We start from the raw sequence: 26,260 nt of genomic DNA on the forward strand, positions 1-26,260 counted from the left end.
GAGGACTGAGCTAGCTGTCAGTTGGGAGCCCCTTTTTGTGCCTTGAGGCTGCTGTCATTCCTTCTCAAGTGGCCCCCTCCATCTTCAAAGCCAGCAATCCTGCATCGTGTGCTTTTCACACTTCAGGTTTCTCTGACTCCCCCTTCTGCTATAGCTGGGGAAAACACGCTGCTTTTCAGCCCCCATGTGATTAGATCAGGTCCATCTGAATAATCTCTCTATTTTATGGTCAACTGTGCTGTATAACATAACATTATCACATAAGTGATATTTCTTCCTATTCGCAGGTTCTGAGGATGAGGATGGGGCATCTTTTAGGGGGTCATTGTACTACAAGAGAGTTTATGGGTTTCGGGGGCAGGGAATTAGGATTTCACTAGGAACATCAGGCTCCAAAGACCTACCCCACACCCTCAGCCAAAGCAGGGTCCAGGAGCTTATGTTTTGGCTGGGGAGATGGATGTAGGGAGAAGATGGTAGACATACCCTGGCAATGGTTATCTCTTAACAACTTAATATCTAGTGATATTGATGGGCCCCAGAAATTGAGCTGCAGTGACTGGAGGTGAGGACTGAAAGAGGGAGAAATGGGTCAGGAGGGCTCTCAGGGTTCTGGGACTTAAGATTCTCCCATTCCCAAGTCTCCTAAAAAGAGTATGAAAAGCCTTCCTCCCCACCTAGCCACTTAAATGGGGGCATTCCTTGCCCCTCTGGAATTGCATGGTGAGACCTATGTGGTAGGGACGTATCTGGTGTCCAGGATCACATCTTTGTCTGAGTCACATTTAATGAGTTAGAGATACAGTAGGTAAAAACTGCAGGCTTATTCAGGAGTGGTTTGGGACAGAGCCAGAAGCAAAGCAGAGACCAACAAGAAAATGGGGTCTCTGGCATCTAACTCTGGTTTTCCAGGGGTCATGCAGGAAGGGAAATGAGTGGTCAGGCCTCCATGGTCTGGTGGAGGGAAGGGGTTCTGAATCTGGGGCTCTTTGTCCCAATGGTCCGAACGCTGGCAGTCTGGGCTTTGTTACTTTCCAAGTTTCTGTAAAATTCCCAAGCTCAGTGGCAGATAAATAATCATTAACAGGAAACCGTGACCTGGTGTGGGTAGGTATGCCCATGTAAATCACACCCTTTCTGTTTTACCCTCTAGAGATCTTTTATCCAGCCTTCTACTAGTGTGTGGAACTGATGTTGGGGTGTTGTACCTGGGGTTCTGGCTGCTTCTTAAGCAGACTTCTAACCAATCCTATTGGTAAGTCTCACATTCAACCTTCCACCACTCCTAGAGGGAACTCTTGCTGACATTAACAGATCTCCCCTCTTCCTTCTCCCAATTCCTCATTCACCCAGACATCATCCTTCATCCCTTCAGCGCCCCAGGGAATGGAGACTCATTCCATTCCCTCCATAGTCTTCCAGGCTACATCAATTGAGCTGGGCCTTTTCCAAGTACATATCGGACACATGCAGCCTAGAAGCCTTGTACCACTGTGTGATGTCAAATACTGGCTACATAAACAGCCATGAACAATAGACTGTTGACATGATGAGTTTTCCTTTGAGCAGGGAGGGCAGGGCAGGTGGATAAAGTGGAGAGGGGGGGTGCCACAGATGGAGAGGGAAAAGAACACTCACTGACTGAGCACCGGGAATAATATCTTTCCTTTGCATTTCTCCTTTTTAAAATTTGCTCACGCTTTTTACCTGGGCTACTAGGAGCTAAAGGCTATAATGAAGGATTAACAAATTTTTGAGAAGAATTTATTGTGCACCAACACTCTACCAGGTACTTTTGGCTTGAGCTACTTTAAATGAGTCTCCTGACAACATCAGGAGGGAGAGATTCAGCCCCTCTTTATACTGGTCATCCCACCCCTGCCTGGATCCCCAACATTAGAACCTCCAACACTAGCCACTGCCTGTGCCTGTGACCGTTTTATGATGAAAAAGAAAGAAATCCTCATTCTTGTCTGATACATCATAATAGTAAGATAATAACTTGCCTAAAATTATTAGTTACATGTGATAATTATTCCCATTAATACCCAAGAGAGTAGTAGTGGTTAAAAGAATGGAACATGGACTCAAAGTGGCTGTGGAATCTCAGGCAAGACATTTAACCTCTCTGAGTCCCAGTTTGCACAGATGTAAACCGGGCATATCTATAATACCTATCTTACTTATAAGGTTGTTGTGACAATTAAATGAGTCAATGCATGTAAAGTGCTGAAAGCAGTGCCTGATACACAGTAAGGAGTTAAACTTTCCTATTATTAATATTATTATCCTTACTACTGTGTACCAGGTTCAAAGTCATTTAAGTCTGACAAAAACCCTCTGAGGTGTGAATTTCTCCATAGTTTACAAGAAATACTCATTCCTAATAGTAATTGTGACTCTAGCACTAACATAAATGCAAATAATAACAGTATCAATGATGCCTCAAAATTATGTCCATTTTACAGATGCATGCCAAGATTCTCAGTAGTGGTATTAATTATGACTATAATATCAATAGAATGTAAATTATCAATATTCCAAAATCATCTCCATTTCACAGGCAGGAACAGATAATACCATTATTTGTATATTGGTGTCCATTGTTAGGATAGATGATAAAATAACATTAGTGATAATAAAAACAACAACAACAGCAATAGCAACATTAACCATGTGATATAATTATGCCATTTCCCAGGGAAGAAAATACCACACCAGCATTACCAGGAGTGGTAGTTACTATAGTGTTTTAAAAATATCACAATAATGCAAGTAACTGCATTAATGCTCTACCTCAGTTATCCTGATTCTGATGAGATAAAAGGTTTCTTAGCAGTATGGAACAGCAGGGTTTCTTAGCAGTACAGAATTAATGTATTACTAATTATATTTATTACTGAATTATTAACCTGTGTTACATTTACTATAATACTATAATACTTGTAATACTTAATACAATTACGGTATACATAGTAATAGTAATACAATTGTGATTGTATTACTATTAATCATTATAATGATTAATGATATAATCATTTAATTATGACCTTAATTATAATAATGGGTATTATAAAGGTAAAATAATTAAGTAATATAAGTAATTAACAATAATGTAAACACAAATAATAATAATGCACAGTAATTATCCCCAGTTAGCAGCAAGTAAAGCATAACACAAGCCTCCCCGGTGGTGCGTCCTGGCTAATATTATAACATTATAATATTGTAGAATTATAAATAATAATATTATGGATATGCAATAATTATGCCCCTTTTACCCTGGGGACATTCAGTACCTGTACACTGAGACATATATTAATCCTCTAATGTTAACCTAAATGCATATAGCAACATTGTGGGATGTCCTGTAACCATACCCATTTCTGGGAGGCAAAGACCAGCATCCTAGGTAGTGAAACTATGATAATGGTGCTAACACTTTGCAGATACAGTCTATACCCAGGAACCCAGAAAGTGCTTTGAGCTTGGCTATTTCCCTGGCAGGGAAGGCAGGGCCAGCTCCACAGTGGGTGGCACCCCCTTGAGCACCACCTAGGCCATATCAATGCTATAGGTAAGTACGTGCACTGCACAGTACCTCCCAGTCACTTGGAGTGCAGGCACCGGCTTTGACACCCTGCCAGCATCCCCTCAGCTCACAGTGCCCCTCTGCATCTCTCCCCAGAAAGTGCTATCCTCTGGTAGTCACTGAGGAGTGGCACTCCATGGAACCAAAGCCATGGACATTTCCTCCTCAAGGCCATGTGGACTAATCCACTAATGGGCACTCCCAGGTGCCCCAAGGCTGCCGCTGCCCCCAGCCACAGGGGTGGATTGGAGGACCAGACTGGGGGTGGGGGGAACAACTGGGTAGAGACAGAGAGGAAAAACTGCTTCCCCCTTCCATTACCGCCCTTCCTCCTTTCCTGGACACCTACCTGGGGGAGGCGGGGGTTCACAGTACAGACCACAAACTCTTTTGCAAGTGGATAAGGATCAGATGCACTTGGGAGATGGGGGGAAGGAAAGGACATGCTCAGGGTCTGGAAGGTTCTTCTGGAGATGAAGTGAGTTGGAGGAGGTTATCAAGCTACACATTCCTTTGTCTGATCAATCCTGGAATCAGTAAATTCTCCTCACCCCGAAATTATTTGAACAGATAAGTGAAGGAGGTTGGTAGCCAGTGAGCCATGTGGATGTCTGAGGGAACAGTGTACTAGGCATAGGGCACAGCCATTGCAAAGGCCTGGAGTTCAAAGAAGCTCTGCTGATTTTATGAACTATCTGAAGGGCCCTAGCATGGACCAGTTTGTAATGACAAATAATAACAATATTAACCAACTAACAGAGTAGTTCTCAACTCTATCTGGTTCTACTCTCCCTTTTGAGGATACTTGCAACTTTATATAACAAACGTTTATTTGAATTTATGACATCTTATATAAGATATATATTAGGATGAATCATATGAAGTTGTCAATATTTGATCGTTTTTTATAAATTTATTTATTTATTTATTTTTGGCCACATTGGGTCTTTGTTGCTGCGTGCAGGCTTTCTCTAGTTGCGGCGAGCGGGGGCTACTCTTTGTTGCCGTGCACGGGCTTCTCATTGCGGTGGCTTCTCTTATTGTGGAGCATGAGCTCTAGGCGCGCAGGCTTCAATAGTTGTGGCTCGTGGGCTCTAGAGCGCAGGCTCAGTAGTTGTGGAGCACGGGCTTAGTTGCTCCGCGGCATGTGGGATCTTCCCGGACCAGGGCTCGAACCCGTGTCCCCTGCCTTGGCAGGCAGATTCTTAACCACTGCACCACCAGGGAAGTCCCAGTATTTGATCTTTTTGACTTAAACAGCAATTTCATATGATTCAACCTATTATAGTTAACATATAAATATATATATTTAGTTACAACAATTTATTTTATATTATAAATACACATTATTTAACTACATAAAATAAACACATATAAATATATGCAAACTTATAAACTACTATAAGCAATCTGTAATAGAGTAAATGTATATATAATATATACATATAAATATATGCAGTCTTCAATAATATAATATTGTTATAATATAGCAAGTATACATATTATAATAGTGTAGAGTGATACACACATATTACTCTATACTATTATATACAGTTAATATTGAAACATATATATCATGCTAAAATATTACTTAATGGCCCTTTACTGTCCTGAAATGAAATTTATAAGTAATATGACTTACCTATGCCCCAAATTTGAAAAAAAACAATTTAATTATAAAACAATTTAATGACCTAACTTTAATATAAAGATGGTGTAAAAGACAATTTTCATTGAAATAATGTATATCGTTGTATGTAAAGACTTGAGAAGTACAATAGAATAATTTAAAAAAATAGATATATAATTAAAAGAAGAAATAGTAGTAGTTGAGGTAGTAAAGGAAAGATTTACTGATCATTGTATGTGTGCAAGGCACCGTTTGTTCTAGTTCTAAGGACTTGAAGTACATTAATGTATTTAATCTTCACAGTCCCCTGATAGTCAGAGCCTGGAGAGGGCTTCCACTGTTTGTTAAGAGGAAGGGTTTAGAAATTGAGTTATCTGTAGTGAGGTGGATGGACCTAGAGTCTGTCATGCAGAGTGAAGTAAGTCAGAGAGAGAAAAACAAATACCGTATGCTAACACATACATATGGAATATAAAAAAAAAAATGGTTTGGAAGAACGTGGGGGCAGGACAGGAGTAAAGACGCAGACGTAGAGAATGGACATGAGGACATAGGGAGGGGGAAGGGTAAGCTGGGCTGAAGTGAGAGAGTGGCATGGACATATATACACTACCAAATGTAAAATAGATAGCTAGTGGGAAGCAGCCACATAGCACAGGGAGGTCAGCTCGGTGCTTTATGACCACCTAGAGGGGTGGGATGGGGAGGGTGGGAGGGAGGGAGATGCAAGAGGGAAGAGAAATGGGAACATATTGTATATGTATAACTGATTCACTTTGTTATAAAGCAGAAGCTAACACACCATTGTAAGGCAATTATACTCCAGTAAAGATGTGAAAAAAACAAAGAGGAGGGGTTTATGGTAGCTGAATGGTGTGCTAAACTTAGAAATGGAGAGGGAAATAAGTTATCTAAAGAATAAGAGTTAGCCCTATTGGGCACTTATTTGGAGTCTGTATATCCTAGTTGACCCAGAATTTGATTTAAAATAGAGGCAGCCAAGTGTAGAACATAAGATGTGGACCCTGCCTCATGCCTGTAACTTCCAGAGCCTGGCTATTTGATGAGTAACAGTTGTGTCTCTGACGTGAATCAGAGCTCTCCCCACAACAGAGCAGAACTCCAACAGGACCATAGATCTCCTCCTGAAGTCTGTGTGGCTGCACATGGTGTGGAAACAACTAACTTCAGGCAGAAAACCCCTGTAGACTCTGAGGTTGGTCCCCACTCAGGCTCTGTGCGTTAGAGGTGCAGGTTGCACATGTGTGGGGTGTGTGCGCAGTTGTTAAGTATACTCTCTTAGACCTCAGTTGACTAGAACCCACCTCATAAGAGCCCTCAGTTAACTGGCTTTTATTCCCACCTCTACTCCCTATTGTAAGATAAACTTTTAATCCCTACAATATTTTTTCTTCAGGGTATCCACCTATGTATGTAAGAGTCTAAAAGTTGGAAGGAATAGTGGTTACATCCAGGCAGGGGTTTGAGATAAGGATGGGACTGTGTGTGGTGGTTAAAAGGGGACATTAGCTATATCTGCAATGCTTTATTTCTTTAATAAAACAAAGCTATTGAAAGCAAATTGGAAAAAAGTTAACATTATTAACTTTGGATGCTGAGATCATGGGCGTTTGTAGTAGTACTCTTTTTTATTTCTCTGTAACTTTGAAATTAAGAGAGAAAAAAATGAAGATTGCCAGGGAGAGATTTTCCAATTTAGCACACATGCAGCTGATCTTCTTGACCAAAGACCTCAGCAACCATCATATAATCTGTTTTCTTGGTGCTGGGTTAGAACTTGTCTAGTTTAATGTCTTCATTTCTTTTGGGAGTAGAAACTGACTTCCCAAAGTCACGTATCTCCTTGAGGAGGCAGAGGTGGAATGTAAACCCAGGGTTTCAGATCCCCAGCTAGCTCTATGCTCTTTCCACACCACCAGGCTCTATTCTTATACTGCCTTGGCATCAAGGTCTAGGGTGATGACCCTAAGGACCTGACAAATCTTTAGTCAATCCAGAATATTTTATTCTCATCACGATTCTCTACTTAGGCAAAAAAATGGATTCAGACTTTTTAGAAAAAGATTTTCAACAATCCAAAGGTTAAACTTCAGCTAATGCAAAAATGAATTAACCAAAGCAGTTCACTGTAATAGTACTTAATTAAGCGAAGTCTCATGAGATGAGAATATACCAACCTATATTTAGTAAGACCTACTAAGTGTCTGGTCTGGGAGGTGTTTTTGGAGAGATGAAAAGAAAAAAAGAAAAAACAAACCAAAAAAAAAAAAATGAGAAGTCTCTGACCTTGACTAATGTGCTAGTCAATACGATTGGAAAACCAAGCTGCCGTTTCTAACTTGACATCTAGGTAAATTAAGCTCAGGACTTGACTAAGATTTGGTTTGGGAGAGGCATGGAAAGTGGGAGAAGTGGTATGAGGGTGGAGACAGGAAAGAGTTGAACGGGCAAGGGCCCACAACATAACTGCTTCCTAACAAGGAGGGTTAGGGTAGCTCTGTGAGGGAGGAGGTCTGCTTCAAGAACATTTCTCTTGGAAAGTGATAGGCAGCCATTTTGATAGGGTGGGGCCTGATTTGAAAGGACTTGGGTGATAGACTTGGTGATTTTGATTGACTTACCATAGAATCATGAGTTCTGGAGCAGGGATATGGCAGTGAGTTTATTTTGTGATTCCTGTTTGTTGTCATGCTAGCTAATGGGAAAGTAGCAATCATTTGTTATTGTGAACACATTTTGTACCTTGGAGCCTGGCTCCTAGCATTTCCATCAGAGTTTGGATGCATCCCTGCTCTGGTGGGAAGCAGTAGGAGGAATCTTAAGGTCGACAAATGCAAACAACTTTTGATTATTAGTGAATTTTGGGGGGGGGGGAATCCCCACACAATTTCATCCCATAAAGATTTAATGAGTGCCTACTATGTGCAATGCACTGGGCCTTGTCCTAGAGATACAAAGGAAATGAGGCACCCATCTAACTGGGAAGGAGATCTGTAGACAAACATGTGGTCAGAGCACTGCAGGGGAAAGAATTCACACAGGGCAGTGAAGTGCAGTTTTTTGGACGAAGTGGCATTTGAAGCTGTCTTGGACGATAAGTAGAATCTCAATCGATAGGCACAGAGGCAAAGTGGAAGGAACCAGAGAACAATGGCAGAGAAGTGAATGGCATGTCGGGGAGTGGTGAGTATTTACTGAAGGGTAGGGTGTGTGCAGAGCTGTGTCTGGGGACAGGAAAGACAGGCAGTCGCTGGTGAGGCAGGGGAGCTGGGCTTAGGGATTTGCGTACCAGGAGCCACTGCAGGTTTTGAGCAGTAAAGGGACATGGTCTTGTACATCAGGAACATCACTTTGGTAGCAGTTTAAAGAACAGACTGGAATGGAAAAGTTGGATGATCATTTAGAAGCGTATGGCAGTAGAGAGCATAGAGCTAGCTGGGGATCTGAAACCCTGGGTTTACATTCCACCTCTGCCTCCTCAAGGAGATACGTGACTTTGGGAAGTCAGTTTCTACTCCCAAAAGCGAGATATGAGAAGGGCCTGGACTTTCATGTCTATGAGGATGGAGAGGAGGGGAAGAATTTGAGTAACTTTTCAGAAATGTCTTACGGGTGGAGCAGGGGGAGGTCAGTGGGAAGGGAAAGGCAAGATTCAGGGATGACTTCCAAAATGTTTGGCTTGGATGACTGTGAACATGAGAGACAGAGAAGATTTGGCATTGGAGATAAGCTCACTGGCAAGCTTCCTGGATTTGAGAGAGTTAGCAGAAAGTCGGCTAGAGGGCTTGGTGGGCAGTGCTGATATCCTGTCTCCCACAGACACATTTGTGGCTGCAGCCTTCAAATTAACATCAGTGCATTTGAGAAGAGCTTCAGACTAGTGGGTAATACCCAAGGAGGCTCATCAGGCCTGAGGTAATCAGGAGGTGAAGAGTTGGTGGTAATGCCTCACGTGGCCACACCTCCAGAACATAATTGAGGCTGTCATTTGTCGGATAAAGATTGAAGGAATGATCTTGACAAAGCATAGTACAGATCCTGTAATGAAAGGGTAATGAAGATGGTTGCCAGCCCATTATTAAGTGTGATAACTGGGTTGAAATGAGATGAAGGACTTCATTTAGGCAGAACTTTCCCATTGACGAATAGTGGGGGGTAAAAGAGTGAAAGGAAAGCGTATAATCCAATCCATAAAAAATGTAGAAATGCTTTTTAAAATCTGAAGCAATAATCATTCATTGTATTTATAGAGCTGGAGTGGGGGATATTTTCTCTATTGATAGATACGGCTGTGCAGATGAAATTTTAAAAATGAAGAAAATTTTCCCACTGTCAGAACTTTATTTTAAAAATGATGAAACAGCTCTGTCCATATTTCCAGGCTGGGGGCAAGAAGGCATATGTCCAGCAGCTGGGGCACAGGCCACTCACTTCTTGGAGAGCTTGACTTTTTGTGCTCGGAGGCTGCCCACTAGAGGCAGACGGCGTACACTGTGATGGGTATAAATAAAAAGAATTTTGTCTTTAGGCATGTGTTTGAAGGAGAGCTGAGAGAGAAACAGAAGGTGTACAACTCCCACATTAAAATATTAGAAATAAGGAGAGTAATGTATTCAATAGGCATAATACATAATAAGTACAAATATTAAGCATAGAACTCTATTTCTAGACTGTAATGTTAGGAATTGGGTGATCATCCTTAGATATTTAATTTTAAATGAGTCAATATGGGTCAGATGAAATTTATCCAAGTTTTAGGACTGATCTTCAGAGGTTAAATCAAGTACACAGATTGTTAATAATTCATTACTCTGTAAAAACTGTGCATAATTCAGAGGTAAATAATTGGCGTACATTATTTGATGCTTATTATTCCCACAATGGTTATTATTTAGGGATAGACTATTACTCAGCTGGAAAGGTCCACTCTACTGAACAGGGATGTGCTCTTTGGAATACATATGACAATTTGGATAGCACCAAGCAAATTTTAATATTTTAATGTCTCGTGGACTGGGATGAGGCGTATAGGAGGCAGTATATAGGTTCTGGAGTCTAACTCACCTGCGTTGGGGTCCAAATTCTGCCATCACAACCTGAGTAACCTTGAGCAAGTCACTTAAAGTCTCTGAGCTTTTCTTTTCTCCTCAGTAAAATTGGAATAGCAAGAGTCCCTACCTCCCGGAGTTGACATGATAATGAAATGAGAAAACTACATGCAAAGCACCTGTCACAGTACCTACCTGTTTTGTACTAAGGGCTCAATGAATGCCAGTAGCTGCTGTTGCACCTTTCTAAGCTGGGTCATTTACCTGGCATATGTAACCTGGTCATCCAATTTGAGCAAGATCTTAGCTACATGCTCAACTTTTGGCTCCGCCTATCACCCACCCCCAAGGGCGCATCCCCAGAGGTTGCTGTGATCCCTCCTCAGCAACCAGTGATTGGCAGATAGCAAATCCTTATTTTCAGAAATTAGGTGGGGAAAATCTACCGTGCTACACAAAAACTTGGACAGCCCGCCCTCTAGTGGTATTTTGATGAATTGCCCCCAACAATTGCCCCGTTGATTCACAAGTAGGAGGGCTGGCCATGAAAATGAATGGGATATATACAGCTGACATAGTTACCAGAAAACACCTGGTTTAACAAATCAATTTATTAATCAAGAACACATAATAAACTAATATTGGATGTACATCTCAGGCAAAGGACTTTAGTTGTAGTGAACATTATCAAGATATCTGGAGAATGCATATTTCATATGCTAATTAGCCATTTTACCTAAAGAGATTCCCAGTTTGGGGCAAAAATCCAAAGTTGGCAATCCTATGCATACCTATATATCCTATCCCCCAATAAAAACTGTAATGTACATAGCCATTAGAGCTTGTAATTTTACTGCATGCAATATTCTTTTTTTTCTAAAATAATATAATTGTTGTTGTTGATAATAACATCTTATCCTCTTCTAGGGATTAAAAACTTTTCTCAGGACTTTGTTTTCACAGCAGGTAGGTGTGACAGGATTTGCTTTTCCAGATGTATTGAGGAGGAAGCCGAGGCTTGTCTATAAGCAGGCTAAATAGGTTTGCTTTGGTCACCCAGGGCACTTTCCAGGATACTGCATTAGGTTTACCCCTAGGAATCTCCTCTTGGTAAAATAAATTGCGTGGACATTGGCATGTCCCTTTATATGTTTCATATGCTCCTTTTTTTTTTTTTTTTTTTTGAATCTTCATGTCAAACTAAGCATACACTTGTTTTGCAGTTTGAAATGAAAATGATTAAAATAGAGACCTGGGTTTTAAAGAAGTGGCTTTCTTTGCTGCATTGTAATTGTTTTGTATAGCTCAGATATTAAAGCATTTCTACCAACAAGACCAAACTAAGAGTAATAATTTTTAAGCCTTACAGAAACCTAAATCAAGGGAACAGAGATGAGCATCGAGAGAAACACAATTGTTCTTTAAGTACTTGAATTGCTGTTCATAACAAGACTCAAGAGTGAACAGGGAATGGATAACTTAGAAATAGGTATTTTTTAATGGAATGATGGGAATATTTATAGCCATACTGAGAGATTGTGAAGCAGAGGACAGGCATGCATTCACTGATGCTTTTGATGGGTTTGCTCTGTAGCAAATTTCAATCCAACTGCAGAATGTTGCTGTTTTTTGGGGGGAAAACTATTTTCCTTCTTACAGTGCCTCTATTTACACTTGTGGCTGGTTAGTGAAACGTAGTTATCAAACCACCTGGGGGAGAAGCCAATCTGTCTAGAAACCACTTTTCTTAGGAGCCTTTCGGGGGCAAACCTACACAGGTGCGACTGGAGTTGTGAACAGAATAGGGTTGGATCCCTCTGTGAATGAGAGGCCTTGCTGATAAGGTCAAGCTTGCAGGTGGGCTTCCTCTGTGGGCTACTCAGTTCCACTATGTCCCCAACCTGGCCATAGCATGCTCCCTTGTCAGCTGCAACACAGATCTAGTCATTCACCTATTTGCCAAATATATCTGGAGTGTCAAAGTGCAAAGGGCTCTGAACGTGTGGCATGTATTACAAACTCCTTCTCACGACAGAAATGTGAGTTGTACTGGTGACTTCTGATGGCACCATCTTTGATCCCTGGAATGGCCCTTGGCAAATTGAGTTTTATGTGAGCTTTCTCCTCTTCCTGCCTTTTTGTGACCCTCTCATGCTTTTCTCTTAACCTTCTCTCTTAACCTCAAGGTTTCAATCCCATCATGTTCCCTTGCCACCTGAGTTTCCAGGCCTCTTACCTCAGTAGACCCTTTTTAGTTGTTTCATCAGTCCCAAATCTAAAGATAAATGCACCACATTGTAGTATTTCATCCCATCTTGCCCCCCTCTCTGTTGGTTTTCCTAGGAATAGCAATCCATTAAAAACAAATCATACCACCTTGCTGGAATCTAGTAGTGGTCCTACACTCTCTAGACATAAGGCTACAAGGCCTTTACTCATGGGAATGGATTTCCCATGAGTAAAGTTCATCATGGGAAAATATTCGGTGTCAGATGGGCCTTCATGGATCCCTGGTATCATACACTTTGTCTGCTTTTTTCGGGAAAATCACCTGAGGTCTCTTGAGATACAGTTTCCTCTCAGTTGTGTTAATGCATGGGAATAGTATCACAAATAGTCCATAAAAAGGAATAATATAAAATTAATTTAAAGATGATAAAACAATAAATATTAAAATTGCATTTACTACAGAGATGTATCATCAGTAATTTACCATGACCCAGAAAGTTTAACAAATGCAGATTTCCCCCTCTCTGTTCTTGACAGTTGTGAGAATGACAAATGACAGGTAAACAACTGATACTTGGGAGTGACTAAAAAAGCCCCCCAAGAGATAGCCAGAGATCAGTACGTACTTAGTCCAATTCAGTTGTACCTTCTTGACTTCAACAGTGCACAATGGTCATCAAAATTCACAGTGATGAATCTGGTGCCCTGTGAGTACTCAAAGTTCAAATGTCCTTCATTATAAAATTAGGATGAGTTATTTATTTGGTTATTGATTTATTTCTAATGAATACTTCACATACTATAAGAGGATTTGAGGCAACTTATAATAAAAGCTCATATGCAGCAAGGCAGTGAAAAATAAAGTCACAAAGAGACATCAGAAGCCACAGAGTTCAAAAACTTTCTTGGGCCATAGACCTCTTTGAAGATCTGATAAAGAGCTGTGGAACATCTCCCCAGAAAAGTATAGCTATGCAAATAGGCACAACCTTGAAGTCTATCCAGGCACTCTGCCCCTGGGTGTCCTTGAACCCCAGGTCAAGAACCCCTTATGTAGAGAAAGCAAAATCCTGAGGTAAGATAGTTATTTCACTTGAGCATTGTATTTAGCTCTGAGCTTCCTGTCAACTGAGGTTAAAAGATAAACACACTGGGTTGCAGAGTTCTCAACATCTAAAAAAGGAAGCAGATCAGTTCACAAAATGATAAGCGAAACATATAATTTTAAAATGGCAGTGTTTAAACAGTTTATGAAAGGATTATTTTAGAAAGGGTAATCAAGTAATATAATGTAGCACAATTTGATGAAATTCTTTGAAAATCAGCAATTGGAGGTAGAATAACTATGTTAATTGTATTTATTAGCATATAAAATTAGCATATAAAATTAGCCACAGTGTCTCATTTCCAACCCTTCTGGAAAAGAGAGAATTTATTGTATATGTCTTTCTTTAATGGTAGATTTACCCACCTAATATTATTTGATTAAACTTGACATTAATATAATATATTCCCATGAGCGCACACCAGCTGAGCAGCAAGGGAGACCTAAGGGTATACAAAGAAATTGAAGTGTGATTAAATATCTGCTATTAATAGGTCATACCATGGAAAACTGGCATGTAGATAATGGCAAATAATCATTTTAGGTATCCACTGCTTCCAACCCAGGCATCTACTTTCTCAAAGGCAAATAAATAAAACACTGGCTCCTGTCACGATTACAGGCAGAGGCAGTATAGGATAGTGGTTAAGAACACAGTCTCGGGAATCAGAGACTGACTGGTTTTCCACCACTTATTAGCCCTGTGTCCATAGGCAAAGTTGCTGAACTTTTCTGGGTCTCAGTTTTCTCATCTATAACATAAGAATAATAAAAGGGTCAATCTCAGGGCTGCTTCTAGGCTCTATATGGGTCCTAAGGAAGTCTTTGTTTTGTGGGGCTCCTGTCTATATAAACAATTTGAGTCACCAAAAATCAACATGTCAGTGTCATTGTAGCCATCCAATCTCACAAAATCCTGTGAAGCGGATGCCTCGTGACTGGCAGGAGTGATCCACTTGGCCAGCCACCCTACTGGACTTGATACCTATCTGTGGGGCCCCAGGAAAACCCCATAGGCATGAGCGCTGGAGCTCTTTGGAGGATCTAGTCAACCCAAAGTTTACTGCACAGGGCTAGGGCAGGAATCCTGCTTGCCCAGGTCTAAGGAGGATACTGATCTATCTCATAGGATCTCTGGGAAGATTGAATGAGGTAATCTATGTAAAGCACGTGACTCAGTGTCTAGCTCATAGCACATCCTCAGTACATGTTGGCAATAATTGTTGCTCTTCTCACTATTATCAACAATGCTCACTGCATCTCATGCCCAATCTGGTTTTCTTTCAGTGGATGGCTGCATTGACTGGTCAGTGGATCTCAAGACATACATGGCTTTGGCAGGTGAACCAGTCCGAGTGAAATGTGCCCTTTTCTACAGTTACATTCGTACCAACTATAGCATGGCCCAGAGCACTGGGCTCAGGCTGATGTGGTACAAAAACAAAGGTGATTTGGAAGAGCCCATCATCTTTTCAGAGGTCAGGATGAGCAAAGAGGAAGATTCAATATGGTTTCACTCAGCTGAGGCACAAGACAGTGGATTCTACACTTGTGTTTTAAGGTAAGCGCTGTGTGAAAACTGCTCAATGTCACGGGTGGTAGTCTTGATTGGGACTGGAGTGTGTATGGGTGTGCCTCATGTTATACAGTGAATATATTCTTGAAAGGCTGCAGTGCATGTGGAGCTTCAGTAAATTCAATTCTGATTATTTATTGGACCAATATAGCAAGTTCTTATCACATTTTCATAAAATAAGATTCCCATTTACTATATATGCTCATTTAATTCAGAAAATTTTGTGATTCATTTATTTCCCAACTCCACCCCTGCCCCAGGGTCTTATATAGATGGTCCCTGACTTAACGATGGTTGGACTTAGAATTTTGCAGCTTTACGATGGTGCAAAAGTGACACGCATTCAGTAGAAACCTCACTTTGGATTTTGAATTTTGAACTTTTTCCAGGCTAGCAATATGCGGTATGATATTATCTCATAATGCTGGGCAGTGGCAGGCAGTAAGCTGCAGCTCCCAGTCAGCCACGTGATCATGAGGTAAACAACTGATACACTTAAAATCACTCTGTCCCCATACAACCATTCCATTTTTCACTTTTAGTACAGTATTCAATAAATTACATGAAATATGCATACTTTATTATAAAATAGGCTTTGAATTAGATAATTTTGCCCAACTGTAGGCTAATGTAAGTGTTCTGACCACATTTAAGGTAGGCTAGGCTAAGCTATGATGTTCGGTAGGTTAGGTGTATTAAATGCATTTTTGACTTAAGATATTTTCAGCTTACTATGGGTTTATCGGGACATAACCCCAATTGTTAGTACAGGAAAATCTGTATTAAAAATTGTTTTTGCATAGAGCCAGTTGGCTCAATGATCTTGATATCTGGCTATGAAAATGACCTAAAGTATCATTTAGGTCAGGGTCTTTCCTATCTTACTGATGGAAAATAGCTTCAAATGCTTCTGGTGAAATTCTTCATGGGATTTACAATGTGAATTTGAGTCTACTGTATCTAAATATTCAACATGGGACCCTATAAACACATGGTCATCCTGTGTTCCTATATACTATTCTGGGAAGATACCACAGATACAGTTCCTACTTGCAAGAAGTTTACAGTGAAAAGCAGTCTGTTTTATCCCCAGCGATTCCACAATATGTCCTTCCTCCCCCCTCCACCCCAGTGTCAGGATCTAGGATCTCAAATCTCAGATAGAGACTGCATTAGGTGTTGAAGTAAGTAGCTGAGGTGACCTTTAAATTGCTCTTCAATACTGCCATTTTAGAAGTGTCTGATCTTGCTCACCAGGGACCTGCACTCTACTGTGTGATTTTACCTTCTTGGAAATGCAGACCCTTCCATTTTTGTTTCCTGTGGACTTTGTCTGATGCCAAAGCTATGTCACCTCTTCATCAAAAGCACTTGGAAGCCCCTGGTGTGGCCTCATTGTTCAAAAGGGCAGGAGAACAAGGTGGTATATAAATAGAGAACCTTCTTGATGCTCTAAGAATCACTTTTGTATGTATATTGGGAGGAAGTGTTGGGGGAGCAAGTTTAGTCTCTTTGTGGTGGGCAAAAGCCCCAGGATATTGGCAAAAATAGCAATCATTCTGATCACACCCTTAGCAATAATCAGTATTTTCACCTCCTTGGACAGCTCTTGGCAGAAATGAGAAGTGGGTGTAATTCGGTTCCACTGTCTGGCACTCTGTTCTTTACAGTGCTGCTACTCTTTCCCTGCTTACACCCTCTTCATTCCCACCCTCATTGAATCCTGCCAATCTAAAATAGATCTATTTTCCTCCCCCTATTCCATTTGCTCTGTTTGTTTTGTTTTCACAAATTTAAAATTTTATTTGTAGAGCATCAGCCTACTATATACAGGTGCTATACTTATAATGAATTATTGAATTAATTACTGCTTACTTCCCCTGCCCTGCTTATTTCCCCGGTCTGACTATCTCTCCTTTCTTCCTTCCTCTCCTCTCACCCATCTCCCTACCCTGAGAAATGCTAACAATATAGTGTGTATCCTTGCATACCTTCCTCTTATTCTTTTAATTATACAAGCATATCTACAACTGGTCCTGACCAGTTCATTGCTGGAGACTTGGGATGCAGGAATCCCCACTCACTACCCATCACTCCCTGATGCACCGCCCCTGCCAATTCCGACATTTCCTTTGATGGTTTGTGGTTTGCAACTGCTCTTCTGGTGTAAATTTCTGGCTTGGCAATAATCTGGTTGCCCAGACCAAGGACCCTCTCAAGTTAGCTTAAAGAAAAAAGGATCTGTGTAAAGTGGATTTTCACTCAGCACAACTGCAGGAAGTGAAAAGTGGTCGGGCTGCCACTCTGCACGTCTGGGGTCACGGGATCAACTCCTCTCTGCTTCTCTGTCTCTCTGCTCCCTGGGGCCTCAGACTGTGATTCTCTAAAGGGCACTGGGCCTTTGTAAAGCACGCGGTTCTGTTCCTCCACATCCAAGGCCAGGCCTCAGCTGTGGCCTCGGTGTCCATGACTCCGACCTTGCCCCCGACTCCCAGTGACCCACTGCTTCATTGCCCGACACCATCCTGGCTATGAAATCTGCCTCTCTGTTCAGATTCTCTAGTGTGAGGATCTGTTTGGCTCAGGATGGGTCAAATGTCCACTCCTGCTCCAGTCATCTAGTCTAGTTTCAGGGGTGGGGGGGGGGGGAAGCAGAGACGGGGGTGTTATATACTGTCTGCCCAGGTCCACCAGATGCTAGAGTTGGGGAGAGACACACACAGAAGCGGCAGTAGTTCTGGGGTGTCGAGTACTAGTGCTCTGGAACACAAAGAGGGTCATCAAAACACATCTGTCTCTCTAGGTCTCTCTCCCCCTAAGCCCCCAATCTACAACTTCCCCAGCCACCACCCCATACCCTACCTTCCACCCCATTTCCCCTCCTCTCTCACAGCTCCCTTGCCCCATTCACCCACCCACCCACCCTTTCCTTCCACTCTTCCCAAGCCCTCCCCCGCCCCTCCCCCTCCCACTGAAAACGGATTTCCCATCAGGGTACATTTCTATTCTGTTTCACATTTCTGAATTCAAAGGTTTTATAGCCAGATTCCCCTCCCACAGTGGAAGCAAGTTTTCTGCCTTGAAAAATTCACTTTACACCAAGGGCAGCCCGTTGGCCTTCGAAGTACTGGAGGTGTCCTCTGCTGGTGGGACTCAGAGTCCCTCCCGTCTCTTTGTGGTTCTTGAGGGCCCATTCCCTGGCCCCCCACATCAGACCGCAGGCTAGAATCAGAGGGCCCCCAGCGGGGAGACCTCTGAGATGGAGCTCCTGCTGTGAACGGCGCTGCTGGTCGGGAGGACGTGGGTGGGGATGGCGTGGGTGCGTCTGGGAAGGGGAATAAGGGGCGTGAGTGTGAGGATGGGAATGAGGCAGGGAGCTGGACAGGAAGGGGTTCCTGTGAGGCTGTGGACCCGGACTTTGCTATCCCAGATAAATAAAGCATGGGTGGGCCCACGGACCTGAGATCTCCCTCCCTCTGCCCACCAGAGGTGTAAATTTTCTGGTTCCCAACTCCGGGAAGCTGCATAAGGTCTCCGCGCAGCTCCTCTGCTCCCTCGGCAGCTTCTGACCCTTCCACACCCTTCTGTCTTCCTCCTCCTTCTGTGGCTCCAGAAGCGGCTGCAGTAGGAGCAGTGGCCCCTGCCTCCTCTTCCTCCTCACCTGCTCCTTCTGACCCGGTCCCACTGGCAGTGGCCAGGCCTGGTCCCTTTGCAACCGGCTCCTGGAGAGAAGTGAGCAGATCTGAGACCTGTTCTGGGGGCGGGGGGCGGGGGTGGGGTGGGGGTGGGGGGTGTAGCGGCGAACGGGATTGGGGGTGGGGTTGGGCACGGGACTGGGGGCGGGCCGGGGGACGGGCCAGGGACCAAGTCAGAGTAACATGGGACTGTTCCAGCTTCCAGAAACAGTGGGGGGTGGGAGGGGTGCGTGAGGAAGATTCCCGCCCCCCCCCCAGGACATAAGAGAACCCCCTACACTGTTGAAAGTCTTTGAAGGTCGGAAGAAGCAGGAGTGGTTAGAAAAGATTCAGAACCAAGAACGTGAAGCGCTTGTAATCAAGTACAAAAAGTCTCAAACACACCCCCCACCACCATAATGGTTTGTCCCACTCAGGGGGCCCTCCCCTCCTAGAGATGGAATGTTCTAGAACAGGAAACAGCCCCAACCTCTCAGTAGCCTCTGGCGCCCCCCTCGCTAGGAAGGTTCTGTAGGTCCTGTTCTAGACACAGCCAGATTCTGATACTTGGTCAGGAAACTTTCTTTAAAGGGCCATATAGTAATTATTTGAGACTTTGTAAGCAAAGGACCTCTGTCCCGACTACTTGTAGCACAAAAGCAATCATAAGCAATACTCGAAGAAGTAGCTATGTTCCAGCAAATGTTTATTTATAGAAACAGACAACTGGTAGGATTTGGCCTGTAGTTGGCCAACTCCTGATCTAGATTCATATTTCCTGTGTGTCCCATAGATAGCCCAAATTCAAATGTTCATAAGTCAACCTTTTCCCCAAGAAATGATTTTCCTCCTATATCCCTGTGTTGTTCATAGAAATCTCAAAATCACCAAGACTACCCCCCTTTAATAACAATCAAATCAGTCACCAAGTCTTATTGCTAATACCTGAGGAACTTTTTTTGACATCCATTCCCATTTAGGGAATGCCCCTGTTGCTTTTTAATTTATCTCCCTGACTTTAATCTCTTTCTAATTCCTAATATCCTCCTAACCTTTCCTATGATCACGTTACTTTCAAGCTTAAAAATATTTGATGGCTTCATGTGACAAATTACTTGGCTTGATGTTAGGGTCTCATCTCAGGCTAGCTCTCTCTATTTTCTTCTCACCCATTATTTATGTACCCAAGGGACTAGCCATGCAGAGACACTCGTGGGTTTTAATTTATTTTTCCGTCTGAAAAATCAGACATTCATTATTTGTTATATGAGCATTATGTTCTGTTCTATGAACTAGTTTGAAAAAGACAACATTTATTCTTTAAGGGTTTATGTCAGATAGTGACAGAGAAAAAAATGATAAATCAGGCATTAAAGTATTACATAAGAAGGTGGTTAAGTACCAGAGGTATAAATCCCACTGTTTTAGCTCTCTTTAACAATGTTATCATGTGTCTTCTTTCCATTTCAATTTTTGTATTTTAATTATCAGACCTTAGTGGGAAGGGTTCATGTTTTCCCTTGTTCTCGAGGGACTTCTGCAGAAAGAGCATTCAAAACATAATGTAGAAATTGGAATGGTGAAGAAAAGGGAGATACTGGAGTCAGGGAGACCCATTAGAGGGATGCCACAGTAATTCAAAATGTAAACTAAGGGCAGTGGAATTTGGGACGGAGTGGTGCATGTACACAGCTTTTTGCTAGGTAGAATTCATGGGAATGCCAGAGAGGGGCAGGGATGAGAGAATGAGTAAGGTAATTCCCAGGTTTCTACTATAGGGAACTACGTAGATAGTGATTCTGTATACTTATATGGAGAATGAAGGAGAAACTGTTTGGGGTGGGTTCACCTTTAGACATACGGAGACTGTGGCACATACCAGTCGAGATACCCTATAGGCAGTTAGATGTGTGAGTCTAGACCTTCGGAGAGACATCAGGGCTGGAGATGTAGTATTGAGAAGTGGAAGTAGGATTTGAAGCAGTGGTTAAAATCACCCAGGGAGAGGATATAGAACAAGAAAAACAGAGTGCCTAGGACAGATCCCTAGCTTTCCTCCCTTGACCTCTTCCTTTCTGCCACTGTCCACTCTCATCGACAGTTTTATAGCTTACCTGCTTACTTCTTTGCCGTCCCTTCTTCTAGCCTCAGAACATCTTTTGCCCTACCTTTTTTATTCCTTCTATAACACTTTAAATGTGAACTTCAGCTTGTGATCACTTGTCTCTGTATGCTACCATCCTTCCACTTCTGCTTATAAACACTTTTAGGAAGTTAAAAATAATTTCTTTTGGCCAAAGGATTGGAGGAGGGAGAAAATGAAGACAGCAAATCCTGTTAAGATCCTACTTTAGTAGTACAGGCAAGACACGATTAGGGCTTGAACTGTGGCAGGACCTAGGTGAAAGATCAGATAAGGAGAGAATTTTGAAATAGAATTAGTGAAACTTGTTAGCCAATTGTATAAGGGAAATAAGTACGGAGAGGTGGAGTGGAGATGACTTTGAGGCATCTGACTTGAGCAACTAGGTAGTGTGGTTAGTGATGCCTCTAATCATGATAGATAATACAGGAGGAATAACAGACTGTAGGGAAGAGGTACTAAGTTCAGTTTGGGACTGATAAGTGCCTTCATGACAGTAATATGGAATCATAGTTAGATGGATGTACTAGGCTGGATCTTAAGAGAGAGGATAGAACTAGAGAAAAATATTATACATTTGGATGTCTTCAGTACTTAGTTTGTAATTGGAATCTAGCGCTTGAACAAAATTTCTGGAGATGAAGTTTGGAGGGAGAGAAGAAAAACACAAATAAGCAAGCAAACAAAACAGAGGAAGGAAACCTGAGGCCTAGGGGAAGATGGCTAACATTTTGGAGAAAGCCCAGGGAAGAAAAGCCAGCAGTAGAATTATAAGGAGTGGTCAGAGAAGTAGACAATCCTAAGTGAGAGATATCTTAGAAGTAACGAGAGGTTTAGAAAGTTGAAGGAGAGTTACGAGTTTCAAACAATGCATGGAGGTAAGATAGGCTGAGGGTGAGCAAGGGGTCATTAGACTTGGCTAGTAAGATGTCCTTGAGTCTAATGATAGACATTCAAAAGAATTATGGGACAGAAACCAAATGTTAGTGGGTCATAGAGTGAAGTTAGAGCAGCATGCAGAAATTTTGAATGTTGACCAGTCTTTTAAGACCTCTGACAGTGACAGTTATGGTGGGTAGGCAGGGATCAGAGAATAGATCATGGAGGCATAGGGAATGACAGCTTAGTTGCTAAGACAACTAACTTATATAATTGTCAACACAAAGATAGAGAGAATATTCTGGCTTCTGTATGAGGAGGAAGATAACCACGTTTAAAGGAAACTCAGTGCTTTTGAAGTATTTGCAATGTAACTTGGGCGATAAAGCAAAACTTGTGAATATTATAAGAATAATTATAAAACTACTTTTTGACTTATACAAAAATATCAGTGTAATCTAAATAGGAAGCAGTGAAGAAGTAAGAAATACAGTTGACCTTTGAACAACATGGGTTGGAACTGCATGGGTCCACATATGTGCCAGGTTTTTTCAATAGTAAATACTACAGTATTACACAATCCACAGTTGGTTGAATCATGGATGCAGAACCACAGATGGAGGAACCATGTATATGGAGGGCCAACTATAAGTTATATGTGGATTTATGATTGCACAGAGCATTGGCACCCCTAACCTCCTCACTGTTCAACTGTAGTTATAGAGTCAGTGAAAAATTGTCTTCAACCAAACAATAAATCAGGGGTCACTCGTAACATGTGGGTTATGATAGTGGCAGGGAATCTTTTGAATTTCCGTTGATTATTCCCTTACCTTTACCCACATGTCAGTCAGTCACTAGCAACAGATTTTTAACTAGCTACCCACACCCCTAGGTGGCAGATTGCAATTGCTTTCCTTGAGAATGGTGACAAACTTGCCACTGGAAAGATCCAAAATTCTCAGTTATCTATGTGTGGGTTATTTTACACACACACACACACACAGACAATACTTTTCTTGAGTAGGTATCTGACTTAACTACTCCACCCCCAGAGAAATTATAGTTTGTTTTGAATTCAGGGTGAATGACATTTTGATAACAAAATTTTATCTTGAGCCAGTAGTTTTTAGAATATATATAATTTCTATTGTAACCTGGTCCATTGGCTACTCTTTCTTTAAACAACAAAACAGAACATCTAGATTTACTTTACAGTTTGGCTTGGGAGTCAGTGGATAATGTATTAATTATACAGTGGTGATGATGTAAGAGGGGGTTACTTTCTATGGAGCACTTACCACATGTCAGGTACTATGCTAAGAGCTTTAAATTAGCTCATTGTTGAGAGACAATTCCCTATGGATCTCTTGCATTTCTGCATGACTTATGCACAGAGGCACTGTCCCTTGTCCCAGATTATCTTTTCAGGGATGTATGTATAGAGAACAGTCTTAAAAGGTAGAAATTGCTCCTCCCACCAGAGCAAATGACGGTGTTGCTTGCAGCCTTGGAAAATATAGATAGTATCTCCCTCTGGAGCAAAAGGCAGGCATGCCTGTGTCCCATTATTAAGGACGTGTGCCTCCTAAGCTTGGGATTCCTGTCCTGTAATTCAGCCTACTGCTTGTGCTGGTGTCATCTGGCCCTCTTTGTATTGCCTTGTGGGAACTGGGTTTGGGGAAGCAAAACAAATGCTGATATTCTGGCTATTTCTATTGCTGTGAATAATTAACTGTCAATTGTTTCTGACCCAAGAGTCTCTTGTCTTCTACCAACACCCATGAAAATTGGAAGTATGGTAAAAATCTCAGACCCTACATGGTTTTTAACACTTGTGTAACAAAACAACCCTATTAGGATAACTTTTATTATTCACCTTTTACATGTACAAAAATGAAGCTCAGTGACCTGTCCAAAGATCCATGGTTAGAGCATGATAGAGTAGAGATTTGAAACGAAGCCTCTCTGACTGTAGTGGCCATGTTCCCAAGCAGTGAGAATTCTCAAGTCCAGTTCAGTTCAAGTACCTGGGTTGACCTTTTTTTGGACTGCATCATGAACCATTAGGAAATTATGTTTGAATAGTCCTGGGTTGTAGATTATCAATGTCATTCCAAAGGCTGAGTGTTCATTTCAGCAGGGGAGAAGAAGTTAATAAAGTATTCCCTGTTCATACCTCCAATGAATCCTTGTTTGTTTATTAACTGTGTTTCTGCCTAATGGAACAAATGTACATAAATTCAAACCTATTATTTTGACATTATTATAGACTAGAGATATCACCCATGAAAGATAACATTCTTTATTAAAACACAAACACAAAACGCCCTGAACTCTTCACAACTATAAATAAGACTATTTGCTTATAGACTGAAAAGTAGAAAAGTGAAATTTTCAAAAGATCTTGTATTCTCTCAACTTATTATAGCACAGATATTTTTTGTTATTGTGTTGTTTACATCTGCTTTTTTAATATGCCCAAGCAGCATGGCACATAGAAGTTTCTCAAAAATGTCATTTGAATGCATCTAAAACGTTGTGGCTCTTCATAAAATGATAATATTAAGAAATTGGTCAGAGCTTTGGCCCTCTTGGTCTTTTCTTGAAAAAAGACTTTATTTTTCAGAGAAGTTTTAGGTTCATGATAAAATTGAGAGGAAGATACAGAGATTTCCCATATACCTCCTGCCTACATACATGCATACACCATTATCAACATCTCTCATCAGAGTAGAACATTTGTTACAATTGATTAACCTACATTGACACATCATTATCACCCAAAGTCCATAGTTTTCATTGTGGTTCACTCTTGGCATTGTACATTCTATGGGATTGGACAAATGTATAGTGGCATGTATCTACCGTTATAGTATCATAAAGAGTATTTTCACTACCCTAAAAATCCTCAGTACCACACCTATTCATACCTCCCCCCCAAATCTTGGCAACCACCGATCTTTTATTGTCTCCATAGATTTGCCTTTTCTACGAGGTCACATAGTTGGAATCCTGCAGTATGTAGCCTTTTTAGAGTGCCTTTTTTGTTTCTTTCTTAGTAGCATGTATTTAAGGTTCCTCCATATCTTTCCTGGCCTGATAGCTCATTTCTTTTTAGCACTAAATAATATGCCATTGTCTTAGATGTACCACAGTTTATCCATTCACCTAACTGAAAGACATCTTGGTTGCTTCTAAGTTTTGGTAATTATGAACAAAGCTGCTATAAATGTCTATGTGCAGGTTTTTGTGTGGACATAATTTCTTTAATCCTTTGGATGGATACCAAAGAACATGAATACTAAATCATATGGTAAAAGTATGTTTCGTTTTATAAGACACTGTCAAACTATCTTGCAAAGTGGCTGTACCATTTTGCATTCCCACCATTAATCAATGAGTGTTCCTGTTGATCTGCATCCTCACCAGCATTTGGTGATGTCACTTGTTCTGGATTTTGGCCATTCTGGTAGGTGTGCAATAGTATCTCATTGTTGCTTTAATTTGCATTTCCCTGATGACATATGATGTACATCTTTCCAAATGCTTATTTGCCATCTGTGTACCTTCTTTGGAGAGGTGTCTGTTAAGGTCTTTGGCTCATTTCTATGTCGGGTTATTTTCTTATTGTTAAGTTTTAAGAATTCTTTGTATATTTGGGATAACTTTATTAGATGTGTCTTCTGCAAATATTTTCTCCCAGTCTGTGGCTTGTTTTCTAATTCTTTTGATACTGTTTTTGGTAGAGCAGAAGTTTTTCATTTTAATGAAGTTCAGCTTATCAATTATTTCTTTCATGGATCATGCCTTTGGTGTTGTAATTAAAAAAAAAATTATTGCCATATCCAATGTCATCTAGGTTTTCTTCTATGTTGTCTTCTAGGAGTTTTATAGTTTTGCATTTTACGTTTAGGTCTGTGACCCATGCTGAGTTACTTTTAGTGATGCGTGTAAGGATCCGTGTCTAGATACATTTTTTTTTTTGCATGTGGCTGTGCAGTTGTTCCAGTACCATTTGTTGCAAAGAATGTCTTTGCTCCATTGTATTGCCTTTGCTTCTTCGCCAAAGATCATTTGAGGGCTTCCCTGGTGGTTCAGTGGTTAAGAATCCTCCTGCCAATGCAGGGGACACGGGTTCGAGCCCTGGTCCGGGAAGATCCCACATGCTGCAGAGCAACTAAACCCATGTGCCACAACTACTGAGCCTGAGCTCTAGAGCCCGCGAGCCACAACTACTGAAGCCCATGAGCCTAGAGCCCATGCTCCGCAACAAGAGAAGCCACCACAATGAGAAGCCCGCGCACCACAAGGAAGAGTAGCCCCTGCTTGCTGCAACTAGAGAAAGGCCCCGTTCAGCAAA

The 26,260-nt window shown here is 41.5% G+C and overlaps 1 protein-coding gene across 1 annotated transcript in view; it reads left to right on the forward strand.

Annotated features, from left to right (window-relative positions):
- Positions 1 to 8,622: 8,622 nt before the first annotated feature.
- The window catches only part of IL1RAPL2 (interleukin 1 receptor accessory protein like 2), a 516,387-nt gene continuing 498,749 nt past the window's right edge, over positions 8,623 to 26,260 (forward strand). The window contains exons 1-2 of the mRNA XM_068532662.1: positions 8,623 to 9,031; positions 14,913 to 15,186. Coding sequence (XP_068388763.1) covers positions 8,623 to 9,031; positions 14,913 to 15,186 — 683 coding nt within the window. The remainder of the gene's footprint in view (positions 9,032 to 14,912; positions 15,187 to 26,260) is intronic.

This window comes from Eschrichtius robustus, chromosome X, assembly GCF_028021215.1.
Source record: "Eschrichtius robustus isolate mEscRob2 chromosome X, mEscRob2.pri, whole genome shotgun sequence".
NCBI classification, from domain to species: Eukaryota; Metazoa; Chordata; class Mammalia; order Artiodactyla; family Eschrichtiidae; genus Eschrichtius; species Eschrichtius robustus.